This window comes from Littorina saxatilis, linkage group LG5, assembly GCF_037325665.1.
Source record: "Littorina saxatilis isolate snail1 linkage group LG5, US_GU_Lsax_2.0, whole genome shotgun sequence".
Classification (NCBI taxonomy): domain Eukaryota; kingdom Metazoa; phylum Mollusca; class Gastropoda; order Littorinimorpha; family Littorinidae; genus Littorina; species Littorina saxatilis.
Genome location: NC_090249.1, coordinates 56,768,675 through 56,794,539, shown reverse-complemented (window position 1 = coordinate 56,794,539; position 25,865 = coordinate 56,768,675). Strand labels below are relative to the sequence as shown.

Here is a 25,865-nt window from a genome sequence, read left to right as displayed (position 1 = left end):
ACATGATCAGTTTTGCAGCAGCTTCTACAATTCGCAGCTTCTCAGTCGTTGCATCCTCATCTTTTGGAGTTCTTGAAAATGAGTATAAAATGTCCGCTGCAGTAACACGGAAAGTTATGATGTTGGACTTGTTGTTGGTGCTGGTAATGATGATGGTTTTACCGAAATGCTGATCCAGCTTCCTTTTCATGTGTTATTCAGAAAAGGGTTCATCACAATTTTGTCCCATCTTTTTGCAAAGGTCGCCTACAGTCACCTGTTCAGTTTCATTGTCCTCAAGATAGGAAATCACTCGGAGAAAGGCTTCTGTTCGAGTTGGATCTTCTGGTGGTCCTTTCGTCGTTTCTTTTGCCAGGGTATCGGGATGAGAGTTAAATGAAATTGGCACATTTTTCTTTGTTCTGAAATTTACATTACATTGATTATGATATACTGCATCAGCTGCATGCAGATCTGGTGCAAATTCAAGGCGACCTCGAACGATCTCTGCCCACTTGTCCCCTACACCTCGTTCTTGGCATGCTTGAAGAAGTTTAAGCTGAAAACTAAACGAACGTACAAAATACACATCTGGACATACTTTCTTTTCGTCATCTTCAAGAGCAGGCTTAGGCCACAAAACAAGCAGTCATGCGCAAAGTCAAATTTTTGCTGCTTCGAACGTAGGGTAGCCACATTCGATGATTCCTCTGTTGTGCGTTTTCTATTATCACGGTTTATCGAGTTGGCGCTGCAGAACTCTTGCCTACACTCCTTATGTAGTCTCTGGCCTACTTGGAACGTCAGTGAAACATTACGTAACCGACTGGCTTTTTTAAGGCCTTTTACCCCCTTTTCAGTCTGGTGCACAGCTTGTTGTCCGTTCTGGATTGGCTTATTAGGCCTAAAAACAAAAATAGGTGTGGTTACGGTAACCCGACCTACCCTATTTTTAGGGGCCGACCCTATAACTTTTTATTACATTTGTCAAAAAAAAAAGAAAAAAAAAAAGAAAACGAGTGCAGAAAACGCAATGAAAGCGAAAGCGCCCGAGTCGCACACTTATTTCCCTGTCAAGTAGGTTTAATTTGTACACATTAAAAAAAAAAGTTTAAAAAAAAAAGTGATTGGGCCAAAAAAAAAATAATGTCTGTTTACGGTAACCCGACCCGACCCTAGTTTTTAGGCCCGACCCTAATCTTTTTTTTTTGGATCGTCAGAAAAAACCCATCCAAAATAGAGCTGTTTGCGCTCAAACAGCAGACGACAGAAGGGAGGTAAGCTCAAAGTACTGTTAGGAGTAAAGGGTCGTCACTCGTGTTACTTCCTTTCAAAATGGATGCACGCAGTGGTGTTCGCCACCTGCTAGCTGTAAAGCTTGATAAATGTTGTCATGAAAAGGATGGGGTGAAAAAAAAAAAATTAAAAAATAAAAAAATTAAAAAAAGCCGACCTACCGACCCTATTTTTTCACCCTATGTTACCGTAAACAGACCTATTTTTTTTTGGCCTTGCCTACCTTCCTACCCTATTTTTGGGGGCTATGTTACTGTAACCACACCTATTTTTTTTTTGGCCTTACAGATGACGCATGTTGGCTCAGGTTCATCTGAAAAATGCGGAAATTTACTACAGTGAAACCCGGCTATATTGAAGTGGCACGGGACCCGGGAAGACCTTCAATATTAGCCGGAACTTCAATATAGGCAATGCTCGGTTATATTGAATTTCCCTCCTTGTTCCTTCAGAAATTCAATATAACCGAACTTTTTTTCACTATACGTTCTTATTTCCGTGTCCACACATTGCGTTTGATGTGAGATATATTCCCATTAATCCTTCACCTGTTGGCTGTTGTTCTTCGAGCCTCCTTGCTTTTTTCTGCACACACACACACACGGACACACACTCGCACACACGCACGCCCCCCCTCCCTTACACACACAAACACACATTCCATATTTCTCAGCTACTTCCTTTCTTTTTTTGCAGCCAGTTTCCAGCTTCTGAATAAGCTCGATTTTTCTTTTAATTGTCAGACTCACCCTTTTTACATTTAGTCAAGTTTTGACTGAATGTTTTAACATAGAGGGGGAATCGAGACGAGGGTCGTGGTGTATGTGTGTCTGTGTGCGTATGTGTGTGTGTGTGTGTGTGTGTGTGTGTGTGTGTGTGTGTGTGTGTGTGTGTCTGTCTGTCTGTCTGTGCGTGTGTGTGTGTAGAGCGATTCAGAGTGAACTACTGGACCGATATTTATGAAATTTGACATGAGAGTTCCTGGGTATGATATCCCCGGACATTTTGTTTAATTTTTTGGATAAATGTCTTTGATGACGTCATATCCGGCTTTTTGTAAAAGTTGAGGCGGCACTGTCACACCCTCATTTTTCAATCAAATTGATTGAAATTTTGGTCAAACAATCTTCGACAAAGGCTGGACCTTGGTATTGTATTTCAGCTTGGTGGCTTAAAAATTAATTAATGACTTTGGTCATTAAAAATTCAAAAATTGTAATTAAAATTATTTTTTTATAAAATGATCCAAATTTACGTTCATCTTAGTCGTCATCATTTTCTGATTCCAAAAACATATAAATATGTTATATTCGGATTAAAAACAAGCTTTAAAAAAAAAAAATTATGATTAAAATTAAATTTCCGAAATCGATTTAAAAACAATTTCATCTTATTCCTTGTCGGTTCCTGATTCCAAAAACATATAGATATGATATGTTTGGATTAAAAACACGCTCAGAAAGTTAAAGAGAAGAGAGGTACAGAAAAGCGTGCTTTGCAGCACAGCCCAACCACTACCGCGCTAAACAGGCTCGTTAATTTCACTGCCTTTTGTACGAGCGGCAGACTATGGTCATTGTGAAAAAAATGCAGTGCGTTCAGTTTCATTCTGTGAGTTCGACAGCTTGACTAAATTTGTTATTTCGCCTTATAGTCCAGGCATCTTAGCCACTTTAGTGAAGGGAACGTTGAAGTGACAATGACTAGGTTTAAAATGTCCCTTATCAGAAAGTTCAACCTCAGTCCTTTGATGTTTATTAAACACATTTTCATATAAAGTTGGCGCTTCATATGGAAAAGTGGCTTTGAATTTGACCCTAATCCTTCTTTGGGCTCTGTAAATGTCGTTTGGGGCTATGGTTGTAAAACGGTATCTACTGGTCACCCCAATGTATAAACTGAAAACTCTTTCTGCACCAGAACACGCAGAAAGGATTGTATCTGCCTGATGTCTGATGCTTTTCAAAATCCCCAACCACTAACACCTTCAAAACGGACATTAACTGACACTGTTGTTTTTCCCTATATAATCCTTACTATTTTTCCGAGACGTCGTCGTGTTGTGTATTTAGCTTGCCACAACCTCATACATGGTCCTAAAAGTTAAAGTTGAAGAAAATACTAAAGATAAATGAACAAGCTGACGCAGTGTCATTCGCACCGTGAATCCCCCCATGGGAACATACTAAAGTCTGGTTCCAAATAGGCTCAATTTCCTTCTATTTCTTTGTATTTCTGCCTCGTAGGGGTGGGGGTGTTCAAACCAAAGGCACCTTTAAACCAAAATTCAAATCACACATCTTACAATACTAAGACACTCAGCAGTGAAAGGGTGTCTGCTGGTAAAAAATTCCAAACAATCCTAAAAGTACTTCACTACTAAACGTGCTTTTAAAAAGAGCCGTTATTTTTCCCTCTATAATCAGTATTGTGTTTTCTGCGAACATGTAGTCTATTTGGATGGTTGTCATGTGCACATGAGTTGCTAAAGCGTTTTCAGTTGGGCATATGTCGAAAAGCAAAGAATTAGCCCTTTGAAAACCATCAGAACTGTCACACAAAAATAACATTTACCTATCTCACCAACTGATCAAACATAGGGCTTTTCCTTATGTATTATGTATTGTCGTGTTTTTTGTAGCATACTTGTGAAAACAGCCACCACTGTTGTAAATGATACTTTAAAGAGCATTATTTAATTTTTACAGTTGAAGGACAACCTGGACTGCCGTATATTACAGCTGTTTTACAATCAGCCAAAATTTTCTTAACAAACGTATGTTAAGAACAACTCCCATAGTGAAATTGAAGGAAAACAAAGTGAAAATCCCCCTGCCATAGAGGAGCTAAAGAATCAACAATAAACGACTGCATGGATAGCTTGATGCACGAATGCATTGCGGACATGTTTGTCTCCAACCAAGAGAAAGTTCCAAAAAATCCCTCTTGTGCTTCTTGTTATACAGTGACGTCAAAGACAGCTTTTTCTGCTGTTCATACATTCAGGGGTTATGGTTACACTAAACGACGTAGTTGTAGCCATACTGCCATCCAGATTTATTTTTTCCTTGCGAGCAGTCACAGGGTGTTTGTGCTGTCTGCCAACCGTTAGATGACCCCGCCCAAGTCTGTTAAGGGACCGTTTGACCGTTATAGAACGCGTCTTTTTGATTTTTTGGCACAGTTGGAAACGGTTGATTTTTTATCCCTACCATTGTTTCCAAACATTATATAGGAATGTTTTGTGAACAACGGATAATAGCCGCTACTCGCATGTGTAGCAAAAGTGAGCGTACATACTCACCCTGGTCGTCCAGCCGTTGTCCGTTGCCCGTCTTTATCTGTCTGTACTGAACATTACCTTTGGATATTTCTCGAACGCTATGAAGTGAAGAAACACCAAATGTTGCAAAATGTTGTATGACCCCAAGAGCTCAAAAAAAAATACTTGAGAACCTTGACCTTACCATAAGGTCAAGGTCACAGGGAGAATTAATGTGGTCTAAAAACTGCAAAATTTCACATTGTGCCAGTTTTCTGGAAAACAAATTAAAAACAGCGGGCTTAGTTTTGTATGGTATACAAGAAAAAGAAAGCCTTATCTTCTGATACCATTTTGGTTGACCTCGCTTCAATGTCAAGATCAGAGGAGCCCTTCAAAGTTGAATTGTAGACATATTTTGATGTGAGCTTGCCCCTTTAACTTTACTATGGACGATATCTCTTACAAACTTAAACACTGAGTGGGGCGTTTGTTAGAATTTCACAGTGAGCCACATCTGGTCACATATCGTTAGGGTCAAGGTCTCATTGACCCCTATGAAAAATGTGACCAAGCCGGGTAAAGAAATCCATGTGTCTTGGTAAAAAATCTTAACAAAGCAAAGCCCATGCGACTCTCATGCTTGACCTTTGTCTTAAAGTGACCTTGACCTTCAGGTGACCTTGAAGGTGAAGGTCTAACAACTGAAGCTGGCAAGGACATTGTACACTATTAGAACTGGTATACAGATTTTTCCTACCAAATTACACATGACCTTTGGCCAAGGTCAAGATCATCAAAGGTCACACATCACAAGGCTATCAATTCAAGACATAGGAAGCATAAACATACTTATTGGCACTTTCTACAAAGAGACATTGTCACTTTTAGTGATTCAATTGCCCGTTTCAGTCACATTTCATAAGGGGCAAAGTGACCTTGACCTTGATGATGTGTGACTAAATGTGGCTCAATATTAGTATATAACATGTGCCCCACACAATTATGAAGTTTGAAAGATTTTTTTCATAGTTCAGGGTCAAGGTCACTTCAAAACATGTATACAATTCAACTTTGAAGGACTCCTGTGACCTTGACATTGAAGCGAGGTCAACCAAAATGGTATCAGAAGATAAGGCTTTCTTTTTCTTGTATACCATACAAAACTAAGCCCGCTGTTTTTAATTTGTTTTCCAGAAAACTGGCACAATGTGAAATTTTGCAGTTTTTAGACCACATTCATTCTCCCTGTGACCTTGACCTTAAGGTAAGGTCAAGGTTCTCAAGTATCTTTTTTGAGCTCTTGGGGTCATACAACATTTTGCAACATTTGGTGTTTCTTCATTTCATAGCGTTCGAGAAAAATCCAAAGGTAATGATTTGTACAGACAGATGAAGACGGGCAACGGACAACGGCTGTACGACCAGGGTGAGTATGTACGCTCACTTTTGCTACACATGCGAGTAGCGGCTATTATCCGTTGTTCACAAAACATTCCTATATAATGTTTGGAAACAATGGTAGGGATAAAAATCAACCGTTTCCAAATGTGCTAAAAAATCAAAAAGACGCGTTCTATAACGGTCAAACGGTCCCTTAACAGACTTGGGCGGGGTCGTCTGACGGTTGGCAGACAGCACAAACACTCTGTGACTGCTCGCAAGGAAAAAATAAATCTGGATGGCAGTATGGCTACAACTACGTCGTTTAGTGTAACCATAACCCCTGAATGTATGAACAGCAGAAAAGGCTGTCTTTGACGTCACTGTATAACAAGAAGCACAAAAGGGATTTTTTGGAACTTTCTCTTGGTTGGAGACAAACATGTCCGCAATGCATTCGTGCATCAAGCTATCCATGCAGTCGTTTATTGTTGATTCTTTAGCTCCTCTATGGCAGGGGGGTTTTCACTTTGTTTTCCTTCAATTTCACTATGGGAGTTGTTCTTAACATACGTTTGTTAAGAAAATTTTGGCTGATTGTAAAACAGCTGTAATATACGGCAGTCCAGGTTGTCCTTCAACTGTAAAAATTAAATAATGCTCTTTAAAGTATCATTTACAACAGTGGTGGCTGTTTTCACAAGTATGCTACAAAAAACACGACAATACATAATACATAAGGAAAAGCCCTATGTTTGGTCAGTTGGTGAGATAGGTAAATGTTATTTTTGTGTGACAGTTCTGATGGTTTTCAAAGGGCTAATTCTTTGCTTTTCGACATATGCCCAACTGAAAACGCTTTAGCAACTCATGTGCACATGACAACCATCTAAATAGACTACATGTTCGCAGAAAACACAATACTGATTATAGAGGGAAAAATAACGGCTCTTTTTAAAAGCACGTTTAGTAGTGAAGTACTTTTAGGATTGTTTGGAAATTTTTACCAGCAGACACCCTTTCACTGCTGAGTGTCTTAGTATTGTAAGATGTGTGATTTGAATTTTGGTTTAAAGGTGCCTTTGGTTTGAACACCCCCACCCCTACGAGGCAGAAATACAAAGAAATAGAAGGAAATTGAGCCTATTTGGAACCAGACTTTAGTATGTTCCCATGGGGGGATTCACGGTGCGAATGACACTGCGTCAGCTTGTTCATTTATCTTTAGTATTTTCTTCAACTTTAACTTTTAGGACCATGTATGAGGTTGTGGCAAGCTAAATACACAACACGACGACGTCTCGGAAAAATAGTAAGGATTATATAGGGAAAAACAACAGTGTCAGTTAATGTCCGTTTTGAAGGTGTTAGTGGTTGGGGATTTTGAAAAGCATCAGACATCAGGCAGATACAATCCTTTCTGCGTGTTCTGGTGCAGAAAGAGTTTTCAGTTTATACATTGGGGTGACCAGTAGATACCGTTTTACAACCATAGCCCCAAACGACATTTACAGAGCCCAAAGAAGGATTAGGGTCAATTTCAAAGCCACTTTTCCATATGAAGCGCCAACTTTATATGAAAATGTGTTTAATAAACATCAAAGGACTGAGGTTGAACTTTCTGATAAGGGACATTTTAAACCTAGTCATTGTCACTTCAACGTTCCCTTCACTAAAGTGGCTAAGATGCCTGGACTATAAGGCGAAATAACAAATTTAGTCAAGCTGTCGAACTCACAGAATGAAACTGAACGCACTGCATTTTTTTCACAATGACCGTAGTCTGCCGCTCGTACAAAAGGCAGTGAAATTAACGAGCCTGTTTAGCGCGGTAGTGGTTGGGCTGTGCTGCAAAGCACGCTTTTCTGTACCTCTCTTCTCTTTAACTTTCTGAGCGTGTTTTTAATCCAAACATATCATATCTATATGTTTTTGGAATCAGGAACCGACAAGGAATAAGATGAAATTGTTTTTAAATCGATTTCGGAAATTTAATTTTAATCATAATTTTTTTTTTTTTAAAGCTTGTTTTTAATCCGAATATAACATATTTATATGTTTTTGGAATCAGAAAATGATGACGACTAAGATGAACGTAAATTTGGATCATTTTATAAAAAAATAATTTTAATTACAATTTTTGAATTTTTAATGACCAAAGTCATTAATTAATTTTTAAGCCACCAAGCTGAAATACAATACCAAGGTCCAGCCTTTGTCGAAGATTGTTTGACCAAAATTTCAATCAATTTGATTGAAAAATGAGGGTGTGACAGTGCCGCCTCAACTTTTACAAAAAGCCGGATATGACGTCATCAAAGACATTTATCGAAAAAATGAAAAAAACGTCCGGGGATATCATACCCAGGAACTCTCATGTCAAATTTCATAAAGATCGGTCCAGTAGTTTACTCTGAATCGCTCTACACACACACGCACACACACACACACACACACACACACACACACACACACACACACACACACACACCACGACCCTCGTCTCGATTCCCCCTCTATGTTAAAACATTTAATCAAAACTTGACTAAATGTAAAACTGCAAAAACATTTTTTTAAAAACTCACATGGACAGAGAGGGACAGGTGCACATATACTGAACACACAGACACACACACACACGGACACACACCAACTAACACTCACGCGCGCCGCGCACGCGTCACACACACTAAGTTCGACATGAGTCACAAATGGAATGATTCTCTGAATAGGTTGCCGGTGGATCTGACTCCGTTAGCCAACCATACATTTTGACTCGGTTTTTCATAGAAAGTGAGTGAAATTACTCATAAATGACAGAAATTGAGTGAAATTACTCATAAAATGACACATAGCTTGCCTGCAACGTACTTTTATAACACGCTAGACAGAACACAACTCATAGCAATGCAATTTTATATCACAAAGAGACTGTAACACAGGATTTTCACTCACCGAGATCTGCAGCGTCCGCACGTGCACTGGGGGTGCCGCCATTTTGTGTTATCAGCTCGCGCATAAAATGTGTGGCTGGCAGCAAAGCGTAACGTACGGCAGGCGGAATATGCCAAAAGTCAGCAAACTTTCAAAAACGGTAAACTTTAAATCGATTTTTTTCTACCTCGCGTACCTTCCTTTTTTCTCCTTTTTACATATTGTGTTTGTGCCGTTCATCCGTACATAATGCAATTGGATTTGTGACTTTTGCTTTTTTGTCAGTCCAACTAGAAACAGTTGCGTTGGCGAGGAGTTGTTGCGGCCCTATGCTCTTGCCAGGGCTAAAACTGAGGCTGGCTGTGTGGCCAGGCAGTATGGATAACCATGACTAGTGAGCATGCAGATCTATCACTACATCTCCCTTCTTTAAGAAAAAAGGAGTCTGGGTCCGGCTATTGGTATCTGTCAAAATAACCCAGCCACACCATGCTTCCTGTGAACTTTTGACATCTATTTCCTAAACTGCAGCCCTGTGGAAAGTCACAACTAAATATGCACTATATTCTAGTAGCAATATCACTGTTGGTCTGTTCAAGTGTATCCGTATGACTGCAAGATTTCTACACTGTATGTTACTGTTATTCACTACAACAGTCCTGTGGATATCTGTTTCTGCAAATAGAAAACAGTGAGTCTACAAGTCTAATTTCTGCGGGGCTTTGATGATTCGGCCTGATCGTGTTGTTGTAGCTCCGGCTTGTAAGGTAATATATTGTACTACGTTGCAAGCCCCTGGAGCAAATTTTTGATTAATGCTTTTGTGAACAAGAAACAATTGACAAGTGGCTCTATCCCATCTCCCCCCTTCCCCCGTCGCGATATAACCTTCGTGGTTGAAAACGACGTAAAACACCACAAATAAAGAAAGTAAACGCAGACATCAGCTCTCTGTCCGACAGACTCACCAGCATGAGCAGCGACAACGCAGACGTCGACTCCATGTGGATGGAGTTCAAGACATCTCTAATGTCAGCCGTAGAGAAGAACGTACCATCGAAACTCCGGCGAGCGAACGCAAGCCTACCATGGGTCGACTGGTGCGTCAGGAAGCTGCTCAGATGAAAAAAGCGTCTCTACAAACAAGCCAAGAAGACCGGCAACTGGAAAAACTACAGGTTCTTCCAGAAGGAGTGCAGAAGAGAAATGCGGCGCTCAGAATGGGACTTCGTCAACACGACGATAGAAGAGGGCCTCAAGGAGAACAACTCCAAACCCTTTTGGCGCTACAGCAGTCCCTCTCATGAACGGACACCCTTGGGCCATAGCAAAACTGTCCGTACATTGCAGGTGTCCGGTCACGGGAGGGGTGACCACACCACCCCCTCCGCCATACATTCACACAGAGACACACAAACAACAGGATTGAATCTATGCTAATCACTTCTTGTGGCTACTAAACAATAACAATAAACTCCTAATACTTCTTTAAACGTTCTGTAAAAATGATTTGTATGAAAAGTGTTGAAAAGAAGAGATAAAATAAATCCTCAAGGCAGTGAACACACTCACCATGCACTGACATACGAAAGCAGCCACAGAAACACAGCACAGAGGAGCGTGTGCAGATGCTTTGAAAGAATAAGCTTGAAAACCAGTTTGAAGAAATAGCAGCAGATAGAGCTGCATGTCATAGTCATGTAATTTATTTTCTTCTTGTCTGGCTTTATTAACTGCATGCCGATCATGTGGCATGGCAGTGACTTTTCACTCTTCAGTCGGAAATACACAGTACATAACACAGCTCCCACTCTCCATCACTAATGCCTACCCCAAGCCTTCTTCTTCTTCTTCTTCCATTTAACGCCCAGGGTCAACGTTCTGACTATTAGTGGCGCTTTGGAGGGTTGCGGAAGAAAATAAAATTTGCAGGGAGAGGGGGGGGGGGGGGGGGGGGGGGCAGGACCACACAGCAATTTCAAGTCTCGGGCTAGGCCAAGCCGGCGGCCGAAGCGGTTGCAGGGGTTAAACCCCTGCCGGTGCTGCCCTAGCCTTCATCGACCCTACTTACTGGTGGCCTAGGGCAGGGTACAGGGTTTTGTTTACAGGTGCTGGCAGTGGTGGGATGCGCTGGAGGTGAAGGCGGCTGCTGTCGCCGCGCTGACAACCTCCTCTGGTAGCTCATTCCACTCCCTGATGGTTCTGGGGAGGAAGCTGTTCAGTCTCGTATCGGTCTTGCTTGGGATCCTGTTGAAGGCTCTGGTGTTCGTTCTTGAGCTTCTTCTTGATCTGCTGGGAAGGTGTTGGAGCTCGTCGCAGTTGACCTTGACGAGATTGTTGGTAATCTTGTACAGCATACACAGTCTGGACGTCCGTCTGCGTTGCTCAAGAGAGGGCCACTGGAGGGTCTGCAGCATCTCTCCGACACTTGAGGTGTTGCGATGTCGGTGGAGAACGTAGCGTGCTGCCCTGCGCTGTACGGCTTCGATCTTGGCGATGTTCTTCTGCGAGGAGGGGTCCCAGGCTGTGCATGCGTACTCCAGCAAAGGTCGCACTAGGGACTTGTAGGCCAGTTCTTTGGTGTGGACTGCTCCTATCTTGAGGTTCCTGCGAAGGAATCCAAGGGTCTGGTTGGCCTTCTTCACGATGGTGTCGATGTGAATATCCCACTTCAGATCTGCTTGCACTGTCACTCCAAGGTATTTCGCGGAGGTGACATTCTCGAGGGCGTGTCCGTGCAGCGTATACTGGTGTGCGGAGGTCTTCTTCTTCTTACTGACTGTGAGCACACTGCCGTGACAACTGATGCTTGGAAATTGTGTGGAAGAGTACACCTCTCTATTTCTCTCCAATGCTCTTCCTGCTGACATGTAGTGACACCGGACACCCCACAGAGTTTAGCCAGCTACCCTTCCACCCCCCTCCCTCTCTCTCACTCCCTCCAGCCATGTACTGTTTGGGGCTGTGGCCAGAGAGGCCAGCTGCACTGTTCACTCAGAGCAAAACCAGTTGACTGTGTCGTAACTTTTGACAAAGCAAGACAACTGAAGGGTTCACAGATTAGGCAACCGACTCACTGGTCAAGGCTGAGGGGAAACAAGAGTATCTTGTCAATGAAAGAGGTTACACACAGACACACGATGCTGAGAACTGTGGCCGTTTTTCACTCTCTTTCGCTCAGGACCTTCATCGACTGTACATGTGGTTTCTGTTGTTTACGTCCAACAGACAAGAATAAAGAGCACAGTGCAGAACTTTTCATGTTGGCATCTTCGCATGTACTCCACTCCTGACCAAAACTACCCCCACCCCCTCTCTCCTGATGGGTACACGTGCACTCAAGTTATCAGTGACTGTCATCACGCCATTGCGGCTGTGATCTTTGTACCAAGAGCCGGACTGCTCTGTTATCGACTTTGTTGTGGTGAACATTTGACGATGGTCTGTCCGTACATTGGAGGTATGACCTGCTGTTGGGACCGAAAATGAGTGTCCGCGTCCACGTTTTGCAGGTGTCCGTTTAAGGGGGGGCAAATATAGAAGGAAAACACTCCGTGCCGAGCAAATGTGTCCGTACATGTCAGGTGTCCGCTCACGCCGGGGGCCGTACATTGCAGGGACTGCTGTACGTGAAATCCAGACGCCAGGATAACATTGGAGTAGCACCACTGAAGAAAGGCCCCTCCCTCATCAGCAACAGTCTCTCCAACACACAGATGATCCTCCTAACCCAGTTCACTTCCGTTTTCACCCGTGATGACGGCTCCCCCCCTCCTGAGATGAAAGACCCCCCCTACCCCACCATCAACAACCTCACCATAGACATCAACGGCGTCGCCAAACTACTTAAAATCCTCAACCCTTCCAAAGCATCCGGACCAGAAAACATCCCCAACAAGATCCTCAAAACCTGCGCTGAAACCATAGCCCCCGCACTGACTACCATCTTCAACCACTCCATAGAGACAGGACAACTCCCGAACGACTGGCTCACTGCAAACATCTCGGCGGTCTTCAAGAAGGGCGACAGAAACAGAGCAGAGAACTACAGGCCAGTATCCCTCACATCAGTGGCCTCTAAACTACTGGAACACGTCATCTGCCACCACCTTCGAAACCACCTGGAGATACATAACATCCTAACTGACAGGAATCACGGCTTGGAGATACATAACATCCTAACTGACAGGAATCACGGCTTGGAGATACATAACATCCTAACTGACAGGAATCACGGCTTCAGATCCTGCCACTCTTGCGAGACCCAGCTTAATTCTCCCGAAGAAGTGGCAGTCCTATCAGGCGTCCCCCAGGGCACTGTTTTAGGACCTCTGATGTTCCTGTGCCACATCAATGACCTGCCTGAGTCTACGAAGTCAACAGTACGACTCTTCGCAGATGACTGCATGCTTGCTGTACCGGGAGATCCACACCTTCCAAGACCACCTCACCCTGCAGGCAGACCTCAAACAGCTAGAGATCTGGGCCAAGAAGGGGGGCATGCGCTTTAACGCGCAAAAGTGCTACATTCTCTCCACAGGAAGCAAATCGTCCTACTTATACAGCCTGGATAACGTCATCCTCCAGCAGGTCCAACACAACCCCAACCTTGGAGTACTACTCTCCGCCGACCTGAATTGGTCTCCCCACATCTCCAACATCTGCAGCAAAGCTGGATCAACTGTGGGCTTCCTACGCCCACAGGAGTGCAGGCGCCTGGCATACATAACACTCGTCCGATCCACGCTGGAGTATGGAGCTACTGTGTGGGACCCTTACCTCCGACGGGACATCGAGAGGCTAGAGAGAGTTCAGTGCCAAGCAGCCCGCTTTATCACGCGAGGCTACAAGTCGAGAAGCTTGGGCTGCGTCAGTGACATGCTGAAGAACCTGAACCTCCCCCCACTGGAAGAGCGCCGCAGGCAGTTACGCCTCAACCTCCTCAACAGGATCTCTGAGGGCCTGATCCCCGCACTCCCTCCAGACAAGTTCCTCACCCCCGCCATTAGCGGACGGCGGAGAGTCATCCCCACAAGGTTCCAGGGGTACGAAAGCAGCAATATCATCGAGCGGCAGGCTGTAAACAACACACGAGGCTTCCGCATCCCCACCTGCAAGACAGACCAGTACAAGAACTCCTTCTTCGTACGGACAGTCGCAGAGTGGAATCAGCTGAGTGACGCAGACCTTCCAGCACGACCAGCCCAGCCAGCCAGCGCAGCATCTTCAGCGCTGAGACTGCCGTCACCAGGGCTGCCCCAACACTGATCACCTACAGAGCTCAGTAGTTTTTATCATTTTAACAAGTCACAAAGAGCGAAAAAGACACTGATGTGACAGGACTGTATATGACTTGTCCCACCAAAGTCAGGACTTTTATTGTATTCTAAATTATTATTATGCGCTCTCCCGCATCCGTTGCGAAGATGACCAACAGTGGTTCCTGCAACGTAAAGAATCCAGATCCAGAAAAATAGACAGAAAAATTAAGAAGGGGAAACAAAGATAATATATGCTCAACTTACTTATTGATCTTGGCCAAGTGCTAATCAAAAAGAACACTTGTTGCTCTCATTGTCTAAGTTTCTTCTTATCATTAAATTCAATCAAATCTGCATTTATGCAAGTTTATTTGTGCACCTTTTGTGTTGAACCAGGTTGGAGACATAGTGTACAGCAGACTGCTGGTTGCCAACAAAGACATGGAGCCAGAGGTGGTGTGTATCGACAGTCATGGTCGCAGCAGTGGCATGGGTGTCGTTCGCAGCGGTGGATTTCTCTTCAAAACATCTCTCAACTTGGTCAGAAAGTGAGTTGTCTGAATTTTATCTCTCTTTGAAATGTTGGTATGTTTATTATTCTTGGGGAATACCCTCAAGAAAATACAACAGCAATATTGTGATCTCGATATGTCAATGGTTAACTTATATTATCCTGACATATAATATAATATAATAATATCGATATGTCAATGGTTGACTTATATTATCCTGACATATGGCAATTTGCAAATCAGTTCTATAGATTCTTGGAAAAAACTGCGAAAATTGTGTGAACAGTGTGGATTTTGTGTTGAACATGAGATCCCTGAGAATCTCTTTGACTTTGTGTTTGAGTGTGTGTGTGTGTTTCCAGTGGAGTGGGATGTAGTTTGGATGCTTTACTTTTTATGCTTTTTAATTTTACTTGCTCATTTCTTCACATGTTATGGTAATTTGAGGTGGAGCTGGTGCGGAGATCTGTAAATTGTATAGACTTGTCTATCAAGGGTCTTTACTGAGCATCTTTTTCAGCTGTATGTAGATGTGTACAGGTTCACATTTATCATTTTTATGTTGCAATGCGGTAATGTTCAACAGTGAAGAGGGAGGGAGCAGTCTGAAAAATAAGCCTAAGATACCAAAGCATTACTGCCAGTGCAATGAATTTATCTTGGAACATTCCCATGCATATTATATCCATATACACTGTTTGTTTGTTTGTTGTTATTGAGTCACTTGAGAAAAAGTGACTCTATGTAATCGGTCAGTGTTAGTCTGTCCGGCCGGCCGTCCGTAGACACCACCTTAACGTTGGACTTTTCTCGGAAACTATCAAAGCGATCGGGCTCATATTTTGTTTAGTCGTGACCTCCAATGACCTCTACACTTTAACGATGGTTTCGTTGACCTTTGACCTTTTTCAAGGTCACAGGTCAGCGTCAAAGGAAAAATTAGACATTTTATATCTTTGACAAAGTTCATCGGATGTGATTGAAACTTTGTAGGATTATTCTTTACATCAAAGTATTTACATCTGTAGCCTTTTACGAACATTATCAGAAAAACAAGGGAGATAACTAGCCTTTTCTGTTCGGCAACACACAACTTAACGTTGGGCTTTTCTCGGAAACTATAAAAGTGACCGGGCTCAAATTTTATGTGAACGTGACTCATTGTGTTGTGAATAGCAATTTCTTCCTGTCCATCTGATGCCTCATATAATATTCAGAACTGCGAAAGTGACTCGATCGAGCGTTTGCTCTTCTTGTTTTTTTCTTAGTTATGATCAGAATCAAATCTGATGGTTTTTTTTTTCTCACTTCCCAAAATGTGCAACCCCCAATGTGTTCTGATGAAGAGCTTGGGAAACAAGTTTCCCTTTGAGGTGATGGTTGGGATAAAAGGCAGGACAAACAAGGAGACCGTCGCCCTGGCCAACGCTGTGTGTGCGGCAGAACACATGACAAATCCACAGATCAAAGCTGCATGTGTCACAGGCTGGCAAACGCTTTGGCTGGTTTTGAATGATAAAGTGAGAGAGAGAGAGAGGTTGTGTACATGTGTCCGAGTCTATTCAGGTGTGTTAGTGTGTGTGCATTTGCATGTGTATGCATTCTGATGTTTATGTATGTACACGTACATGCATCTGTGTTGGTATGTGTGTCTGACTGACAGCATGAGAGTTGGTGCGTAAATATTGAATGGGTGCTTCAGAGATTTCTAAAAATAAAAGAAATGCATTCAAATTCTGTGTCTGATGTTTGGTATGCATGGGTTGGCTGTCACTGTGTACCATGAAAAAAATCAATTCATGGGATGCAATTAAGTCAGAGCATAAACAAGCCACCCCTCACTCAAACTCACATCACATATATACATACATGCAAAACTTTCAGGGATTTGTGTTTTTCCATAATTTAATTCAGTGAGATTAAACCCCACTTGCACAAATTCAACTGAAGCACTCTGCTGTAGTACAAATCTTATTCATATTATTTATTGAAAATGAGACTTGTTCGAGAGAACAAAAAATATGGGCTTGAAAAGTTGTTTTAAGATGCAGCACATGTTCTGCTCTCACCCTAAAATATTCTCTCCATTACAAGTGTTATTGTGTGGGGACATTTTCTTTTGTTGTTTTCAGAATTATTACGCTTGCTTCTGATATTGAAAAACACACACTGAACAAGCACAATAATGGCTTAATTGTATAGCACTCACTCTCATGAAAGTGGTGTGAATCATCTATACATATATTTACAAAACTACAAGCAGCAACAGAGATATCTGCAAATGACACTGCAAATGACACAATACGAGTTACAAAAAAAATGCACAATTGTCAAACATTTTCATGCCTTTACCATTCACACAATCTCTCTCTCTCTCACATACACTCTATCTCTCGGTGATATCTCACAACTTCTGACTTGTGCACACACACGCACAGCACTTTCCCTGATACAATTTATGTTCTGACAACAACATAATGTCTCTCACATCATAATCTTACATTGTTTCTTGTAAACTGCAAATTTCCCAGGATGCATGTGGAGAATTGTCATATAAAAACATACCAAGAACTTTAGTAGAGAATACAATAACATGTGGGGGGAACAACGAAAACAAAAATCTGACTTTTGTATCATAATCTGCTCACATCAAAGAAAAAGAGAGCAAAAAATGGGATATTAACCAACTGTGATCATAAGACTCAAAACTTTGGCAAGATATTATCTGCACCCCAGCAACAAAAATAAATTCTGTTTAAAATCATGATAATTATTATAGTTTCTATTGTGCAAGACAATGAAACATGCCAACAGTCCTGACATTGTTCCCATTCGCTTTTCAAAGCTCACACCCCCCCCCCCCCCCATAAAAAAAACCACTCATCTGTATGTAACCCACTCTCAAACATCAAACCCATCTATGAAAAGCACAGGGCACACATCATACAATTAGATAGTGTGAAACACAATGTAACAGGTTCAAAAACATCTACCTAACTCATTAAAAAGATCCCATCTTGGCATCCCTAACCTCTTCACACGCTGTTGCTTGAGAGGAAAGGTACACTCCCTGCTGAGTATCACAACACACGCTTGAACACGTCATTACAACACAGCCACTGTCATACACTGAAGCTCTCTCCACAGCCACACGTTCCTTTGATGTTGGGATTGTTGAAGACGAACTCGGCGGCCAACTGTGATTTCATAAAGTCCATTTCTGTTCCCAGCAACGTCAGCTGGGCTTTGGAATCTATAAACACCTTGACTCCTGCACAACACAAGAGACATTGGTTTATAAAACATAAAGTACAGAGGAACCACCCTTTTAAGACTTGAGTTGTCTGATTTTCTCTTCATAACACATAACTTTACCACCAATTTATGACTCCCTCCTTTTCAAGACCAGATTTTTGGAGGTCTTAAATGGGGGGTTCCACTGTACAAATTAAATTTCACTTACTCAAAAAAACAGTATTATGATGTATACTAACTGTACTGACGACGATTTGCCGAAAGCACAGAGAAGCTGGAATACGGTTCTGTCTACATTCTGCTCAGAAGAAAATGTTGCTGCATGAGTGCACAATATTAGGACCAGCTTACAAAGCACCACACACGCACACTCACACACACACACACACACACACACACACACACACACACACAATTGCACTGTTAAAACAACAGGATGTCTCCACAATCAAGAGGTCAGTCTTATTCACTTGACTCTTACCAGCGTGTCCATTCCCCAATCGTGTCTGCAACCATTTTCAACGTGAAATCTATTCACTTATAACTTAACCTTCAAAGACTGAGCAACAAAGACACATTTGTTTAAACTGACTACAACATTATTCAAAATAGAGGAGGAAAGTCGCTTGTGCATTTCAAATGCAATGCTTGCTAGTGTTAGGAGATTGGTTCCACACGACTCTCACTTATTCTACGGCACATGCATGTCGTACACATTTAGAGCGCTTATTCCACTTTGTTTCTCAGATGAAACAACGTTATTCTCATAACTTGGTTCCACATGACTCTCGCTTATTCTACTGTACATGTCGTACACATTTAGAGCGCTTATTACCCTTTGTTTCTCAGATGAAACAACGTTATTCTCCAAACTTGGTTCCACATGACTCTCACTTATTCTACGGCACATGCCGGACACATTTAGATCGCTTACTTCCCTTTTTTTCTCAGATCAAACAACGTTATTCCCCAAACTTACCGTCTTGCTCGACCTCCTCGTCAAACTTGCCCTTCTCCTTGGCATACTCCAGTGTGTAGCTCAGCCCATTGCAGCCCCGAGTCTTCACGCCAACCTTCACTCCAAGCTGTAAGTCAGTCAGCAAGTGTTTCACAAGCATTTTTATTTCTTTGTGTGCTGGCTCTCCCCCCTCCTTTTAACTCTCTTGACAACTTTCCATCTCTCTCTAACCCTTCCTCATTTCTTTTCATGTCCCATCTCGCGCTATAAAAACAGTGTTTCATAAGCATCCCGCATTTTATTTGGTTGAGTGCTGTCTCTCTACCCCCCCCCCCCCCCCCCTCTTTCTCTCTCTCGACAACTTTCTATCTCTAATCTCACCCTTTCTCATTTGTTTTCATGTCCCATCTTGCGCTATAAAAACAGTGTTTCAGAAGCTTCAGCTTATTAATAAGCATTCAGCAGATCTATATGACATCTTTCATTCAAACAGGTTATAATTGTCCAGAGAAACTAATGAAGTTACTGTATACCAATAGTTGACACTGCTGTGTCTGTGTTAAATGCCAGATGACTGTGTCCGTGTTAAATGCCAGATGACTGTGCCCCCTCCCCCCCATTTGTTCTTTGAACATATTTTAAAATTATCTTAAAAAAGACCTATAGGTTTTTCCTTTCAATGCTTTCACCTTTTTCATCTTTTAAGTAAGCAATACAATCAGGTTGAGAGGTTTTCTCTGTACCATTAATATCATTAGAGTTGTGTGAGTGGCATAGCAGGTGTAAATCAAAATAAAACGGTACATGAGCCATACAATTGGAAGAGATCCGAAGGCATGCTTACCATATCTGGCCTCTCCTTCATCAGCTCTTTCAGCTTGGAAACAGCATCCTGGGTCTGTAGATCAATTTACAGATGTAACTTACATTTATCCACTCGGACAACAAAATGCGTACATCATTACATGTATACAAATATTTTGTCATTGTCTAATCCAAATTTTGTCATTGTCTAATCCAAACAAAATTGGCGCATCTACTCCTACTGTGTTGTTTACAATATTTGTGGTTTTTTTGTTTTCATTGCAGTTGGGTCTTCTTAACTGTAACTCAAAGAGGCTGAAAAGCCTTTATTGATTCTTACTATTCCCTCAGGCGCTAGGAGACAGGTACTGCATAACTCAAATTACTCCTGTATATTTTAAACACTTCCTAATTGGTTTTTTTCTTTGTTTCATAAACCTAGAGAAACGCTAACACTAACAAATGCCTTTTTACTGTAAAAGGCACAGTACACCTCCCGTAAAGCATCACAGATACTGTCAGGCTTTTACACACAGTACAAACACCCATTCGTTTAAACACTCACCGCTTGAGAACATCCCAGGTGCCCTACGTAAAGAGCGAGCAATTTACAAAGAATTAATTTTGCGGATTATCTGATCAGACAATCGGACGGTGCGTTTTGGCGCTAGACCTAACTTTTAAAATCTAAATAATAAATTGACAGCTTGTTAGTATATATATACAGATAGATATGTTACACAAACATTCTTAAATCATAAAAGAATTATTTTTTCATCAAGACAAGATCAGTACAATTTGAAGTTTTGAAAGTTTGAAAAAAGAAAAGCCCGGAAGCAGGGTCACGAAAGGTCGTGGTTCTCGTAGCAGACGACGGTTATGCTTATCACCAGTTCCTCCGAACAGTCAAAAGCCATCGCTAGAGTTTGCGTGAATCGCAGCCGTTTGTTGCGTTTAGATTCAGAGGTACATAATAACGTGCTATTGCAGATAAGCTTACAGCGAGTCGCATTGAAATCACAAACTGACGACTACATTGTGAAAAAAAGGAAACTGGATCACACGGGTTCACAATGGCTCAGGGGTAAGATAAACCACGCAAAAATAAATTCTTTGAAAATTGCTCGCTCTTTACGGAGGGCACCTAGGATGGTCTCAAGCAGTGAGTGTTTAAATGAAAGGGTGTTTGTACTGTGTGTAAATGCCTGACAGTATCTGTGATGGTTTACAGGAGGCATACTGTGCCTTTAAGGCATCTCACAGATTCTCTATTATCTGTATAACTATGTGTATTTTCAGTTTTTACTTGACTTAAATTTGATCATTATTTGAGGCCCATAAGGGCCTGTTCACTGTTCCAATGTTGATGAAATGTTGATGGCACTGCGCAGGGGCAGAAAAAAGGTTCATGCCACAAGCTGGAAATCTGGGTCCTAAAAGTGTTGATCGTGGGAGCAGTGAACACAGAGTCTGGCAGATTAAATTGTTCCACAGGTTTACAACACGATTGCTGAAGAAATTTGTTCAGTCTGCATCAAGGTTTCTCAAGCTTCAGTGAATATTCTCTTAGCTATTGTCTTAACCTTTGGGAGTATATTTCAGTTCCGGTTTCTCTCTGTCCTACAATCTATGATGTAGCCTTGTAGCTAGAGCTCTACAAATCATTTTATGTAAATGTTAGACGCGTTTGATCGATCTGCGCGATCGCGCTGCGCGTTTGGTGGAGCGATCAAACGCGCACACATCGATCGATGTGTGCGCGTTTGATCCATACAAAGAATACAAGAATCGTTAAAACGCGCAGCTCTTATATACTTGCGCATTTGGACGATCCGTCTCACAAATCACCATACTACGCACACACACGTATGCTGGCAATGACCGGAAGTTATGACCGGAAGTAGGTCTAGCTATAAGTGTCTAAACAACAATCTGTAGGACATTTAAAAAAAGAAGAAAAAATGGGATTATATTGTACCAAACACTCAGACTACCTCAAAGACATCACATCACAGGTATATATATGCGTCGAGGTTGCACCTGATCATCCATTTCACATGTATTAGTTCATTGAGTGTTTAATTGTCCTGTAATAGCAAATGATTTAAAAGTTCAGCTGTTTTCATGAGATGTCAGAGGGATGGACCGAGATGAGGAAGGAGGGATTGGGGGGAGAGACTAAGAGAGAGAGAGAGAGAGAGAGAGAGAGAGAGAGAGAGAAAGTGTGTGTGAGAGAGAGAGAGAAGAGAGAGAGCAGAGACTGAGGAGAGAGACAGAGAAGAGAGAGAGAGAGACTGAGACTAAGAGAGAGAGAGACAGAGAGAGAGCCTGAGAGACTGAACGACTAAGAAAGAGAGAGAGAGAGAGAGAGAGAGAGAGAGAGACTAAGAGTCTGGAGAGAGAGAGAGAAGAGAGAGCGATAGAGAGAGAGAGGAGAGAGAGAGAGACTGAGAGACTAAGAGAGAGACAGAGAGAGAGAGAGACTGAGAGACTAAGAGAGAGAGAGACAGAGAGAGAGAGAGAGAGAGAGAGAGAGAGAGAGAGAGAGAGAGAGAGAGAGAGAGAGAGAGAGAGAGAGAGAGAGAGAGAGAGAGAGAGAGTGTGTTTGAAAGATTGAGAGGCCTGACAACAAACAAATCAAAAACGTTGTTGGGGTATCATATATTTCGGAACATTCCTGTATTTGAAACTTTTCACTTCCGGCGTGCGATGAGTGTGTGTGGTAGGGACTTACTTTGTGACAGATCGTCCAAATGCGCAAGTATAAGAGCTGCGCGTTTTAACGATTCTTGTATTCTTTGCAGCCTATTCTTTGCATCGATCAAATGCGCACACATCGATCGATGTGTGCGCGTTTGATTGATCCACCAAACGCGCAGCGCGATCGCGCAGATCGATCAAACGCGCCTACCATAAACATCTATGATGTTACCCCGTTATCCATTGTAGTTTCATTGTACCAATGCTCTTCCGTGAGAATAGAATTACACAGGCAATCATTTGCATTCTAGGTTTTCATAATCTGTGTTTAACGTTTCTGAACTAATGAAGAGAAATGACACAGCACTTTTTTTAACGTACAATCTGCTTTTGTTTTGAGACTTGTTTGACTGAAGGTCAGCTGAAAGTACTTGCGTAATTCTTCTTCTTCCTTCTTCTTCTCTCCGTTGGGACCGGGTTTATTTGATAAACGTAAGTGGTCCCGCGTTGATGTCACTTGTCGATTCCGGATGCGGTGTGTGCCTCTTGGAATCGGGATGACAATTTAAAAAAACCAGCACTGAGAAAGGGCAGGAACTGGATAGGTTGGGAGGCGTTTAAAACTATGTACAGGGGTTGAGGGATTAGGGGTTGCCCACTGGCGGTTGCAGGGGACTGCTACCGCGGAGACGTGAGCGGAACGACTCAAGGCTTGGGGCTGATGTCGTCGTCGTGGGAAGATGGTTCCAGTTGGAGATAGTCCGTGGGAAAAAGGTGTTGCATATGGCTTTATGGAAGTCCTGTTGCTGCCTCAGCCCATCTCCTCTTGTTCTTGCGTCGGAGCTATGGAGATAGTTCTTTTCAGCTATGCCGACCATCTTGTGCTTGATTTTGTACAGCATCATGAGGCGATTGTTTTCTCGTCTATTTTCCAGAGTTTCCCATCCTAGGTTGTTCAGCATGTTGGTAACTACGCCAGGCGTTTTTTCAAAGTAGTTGTTATGGGCGTATCTGGCTGCTCTTCTCTGGACCATTTCTAATGCCTGCTTGTCATTTTCCTGATGTGGGTCCCACACTGTTGACGCGTATTCGAGCGTGGGACGAACCATGGTTGTGTAGGTAGCTGACTTCACCTTCATCGTGCATTCTTTGAAGTTTCTTCTGAGAAATCCCACGGTTCTGTTTCCTTTGGCGGTCACGTTCTTGATGTGATTGGTCCAAGATAGGTTTTCGGTGATGGTGACTCCTAAGTATTTGCTCTCCTTGGTAGTTTCGAGAGTCTGTCCATGTAGGTGGTAGGTGGACAATATCGGCGGCTTATTCTTGCTGGGAAGTATGCGGATGATGTTGCATTTGCTCGGGTTAAACTCCATTTGCCATTTCTGTTCCCAATTTTGGAGTGCGTTCAGATCTTCTTGAAGGAGGAGTGGATCTTGCTGCTTTGTTACTTTTTTATACAGCAGGCTATCGTCCGCAAAGAGCTTTAGTTTTGAATGTTTAACTGCCTCGGGCATGTCGTTTATGTAGATCAGGAATAGGAGGGGGCCTAGGACTGTACCTTGGGGCACCCCTGACGTCACTGGTCCAGCCGATGAATGAACACCTTCAAGTACTACTTGTTGCGTTCTTCCTGTCAGGAACGAGCATATCCATTTAAGTGTGTTGTTCCTCACTCCGTAGTGGTCGAGCTTGTGAAACAGTCGCTGGTGTGGAACCTTATCAAATGCCTTGCTGAAGTCGAGCAGGATTGCGTCGACTTGGTCCTCTGAGGCCAGGTTCTTCGCGATGTCGTGCACAGTCTCGATGAGTTGAGTCTCACATGACCGGAATTTCCTGAACCCATGTTGTGCTTCTGTCAGGATCTTATGGGTGTCAAGGTGATTCATGATGTTACTGTGGATGATGTGTTCGAGAAGTTTGCACGTGATGGACGTAAGTGACACAGGCCTGTAGTTAGCTGCCTGGTGACGGTCTCCCTTTTTAAAGATTGGCACCACCAATGCATCCTTCCAATCCTGCGGCACAGCGCCCTCGTCAAGTGACCTCTGGAACATTTTGGTAAGTAGGGGCGTGAGTTCCTCAGCTCCAGTTTTCAGAATGAAGGCTGGGATTGCGTCGGGTCCTGTGGCTTTGTTAGTACGCAGATTCAAGAGTAGCTTCCGGACGCCTGCTTCGGATACTTTGATGCTATCCAGGGCGGGATGTTTGCTCGTGCCTTTGTTTGGGATGCTCGATAGGTCTTCCGTTGTAAACACAGACTGGAATTGGGATTGAAGTATCTCCGCCTTGCTGATGTTATCGCTCTTCAGGAAACCATCCTGGTTCTTCAGCGGAGCAACCCCAACAGACTCCTGCCCTCTTGCTTTTACGTGAGCCCAGAATTTCTTTGGGTTTGTGGCGTAGTCCGCGCTAATGACTTCTTCAAGGTACGTACTATTGGCTCTCTTTATTTCGAACCTAACCGCGGCTTGGAGTCTCTTGTAGCGATCAACGTCTCTTTTTTTTCCTGTTCTTCTCGCTTTCTTGTGCGCGCGTTGCTTCCTTCTTATCGCTCTCCTGATTGAGGTGTTGATCCAGGGATTACTGCTTCTCCGGGAGTTTGTTTTTGTTGGAATGCGTTTCTCAATAATCGCTTGTACTCTCTCCTTGAAGTAGGACCAAAATCTATCGATCGTAGCGGTTTCTGCCGTATTAGTCTCCATCTCTTTCGAGAGGTGGCGGAGGTCTTCCTTTATTCCATTGGAATCAGCTTTGTGCCATAGGTAGATCTTTCGTTTGGTCGGTCTCGGTCTCGAGGGTATGAGTGTCGTATCGTACAGAACTACGTCATGATCGCTTTTTCCAACAGGGGGGAGGGGCTTGCAGCGCATGGTAAAGCTAGGATGGGTGGTGAGAATGATGTCCAACGTTGCTTTTTGTCTTGTTGGGAAATTGACAACCTGTTCCATGTCCGTGTCTGCCACGATGTCCAGCACGCACTTGCTTACCCGGTGGGGGTATTGGTTGCGTTCAATGGTTAACGTCGACCAATCGATGTCTGGAGCATTGAAGTCTCCAGCAGCGATGAAAATGTTGCGTTTATTCTTTTTCCTAATCTTTGCAAACTCTTCCTTTGACTTTGTTAGATAGTCCTCATCAGTTCTGATGCATGGTCTATAGTAGGCTGCTATTGTGACTCTCTTTTTGCTGGGTCCCAATCTAAAGTTTCCACTTAAAAGTTCGACATTAAATCCCAGGGACCAAATGGGTACAAGACCTACGTCTTCATCAAACAAAAGCATAATGACCAAAACCCCTTACCAAAACAAGCGGTGCTCTCTGAGGAGTCAACCTTTTCTTCGTGACAGCTCTTACAGTCGCTCGGCCGATGGCTCGAGCAGCCATGTTGACTAGTTTCGTAATGGGAGTAGTTGTCTTGAACCTGACTTCCGGTTCCCCCACTCGAACTTGCTTTCTTTTTAGACGACTTTGGTTGACAAAATCAAAACTGTCATGTGTGATTCTTCCATTTGTCAACCTAA

General features: G+C 42.8%; 3 protein-coding genes across 3 annotated transcripts; 1 reads left to right on the top strand and 2 right to left on the bottom strand.

Annotated features, from left to right (window-relative positions):
- Window positions 1-10,956: 10,956 nt before the first annotated feature.
- On the bottom strand, window positions 10,957-12,466 carry LOC138967816 (uncharacterized). The gene is made up of 2 exons (XM_070340474.1): window positions 12,451-12,466; window positions 10,957-11,633 (listed from the first exon to the last, which is right to left on the bottom strand). Exons 1-2 carry the CDS (start codon window positions 12,464-12,466, stop codon window positions 10,957-10,959), a joined length of 693 nt encoding a protein of 230 aa, XP_070196575.1.
- A 214-nt stretch (window positions 12,467-12,680) lies between these two features.
- Window positions 12,681-16,353, top strand: LOC138967499 (uncharacterized). The gene is made up of 2 exons (XM_070340061.1): window positions 12,681-14,663; window positions 15,974-16,353. Exon 1 carries the CDS (start codon window positions 13,208-13,210, stop codon window positions 14,120-14,122), a length of 915 nt encoding a protein of 304 aa, XP_070196162.1. The 5' UTR covers window positions 12,681-13,207; the 3' UTR covers window positions 14,123-14,663; window positions 15,974-16,353.
- Window positions 16,354-16,514: 161 nt separating this feature from the next.
- Window positions 16,515-25,798, bottom strand: LOC138967501 (iron-sulfur cluster assembly 1 homolog, mitochondrial-like). Its single transcript, XM_070340063.1, has 4 exons — window positions 25,645-25,798; window positions 19,685-19,738; window positions 18,862-18,967; window positions 16,515-17,898 (listed from the first exon to the last, which is right to left on the bottom strand). The coding sequence occupies exons 1-4, from the start codon at window positions 25,726-25,728 to the stop codon at window positions 17,750-17,752; spliced, it is 393 nt and encodes a 130-aa protein (XP_070196164.1). The 5' UTR covers window positions 25,729-25,798; the 3' UTR covers window positions 16,515-17,749.
- Between the last annotated feature and the right edge of the window lie 67 nt (window positions 25,799-25,865).

What these genes read in the sequence shown, in the direction of transcription:
- LOC138967501 (XM_070340063.1), bottom strand. Translation starts at nt 25,728, where the DNA reads ATGGCTGCTCGAGCCATCGGCCGAGCGACTGTAAGAGCTGTCACGAAG. An exon ending in AGAGAGCACCGCTTGTTTTG is followed by an intron (nt 19,739 to 25,644) that starts GTAAGGGGTTTT and finishes ATTGATCTACAG; the next exon opens with ACCCAGGATGCTGTTTCCAA. An exon ending in CGAGGAGGTCGAGCAAGACG is followed by an intron (nt 17,899 to 18,861) that starts GTAAGTTTGGGG and finishes TGTGTTGTGCAG; the next exon opens with GAGTCAAGGTGTTTATAGAT.
- LOC138967499 (XM_070340061.1), top strand. Translation starts at nt 13,208, where the DNA reads ATGACCTGCCTGAGTCTACGAAGTCAACAGTACGACTCTTCGCAGATG.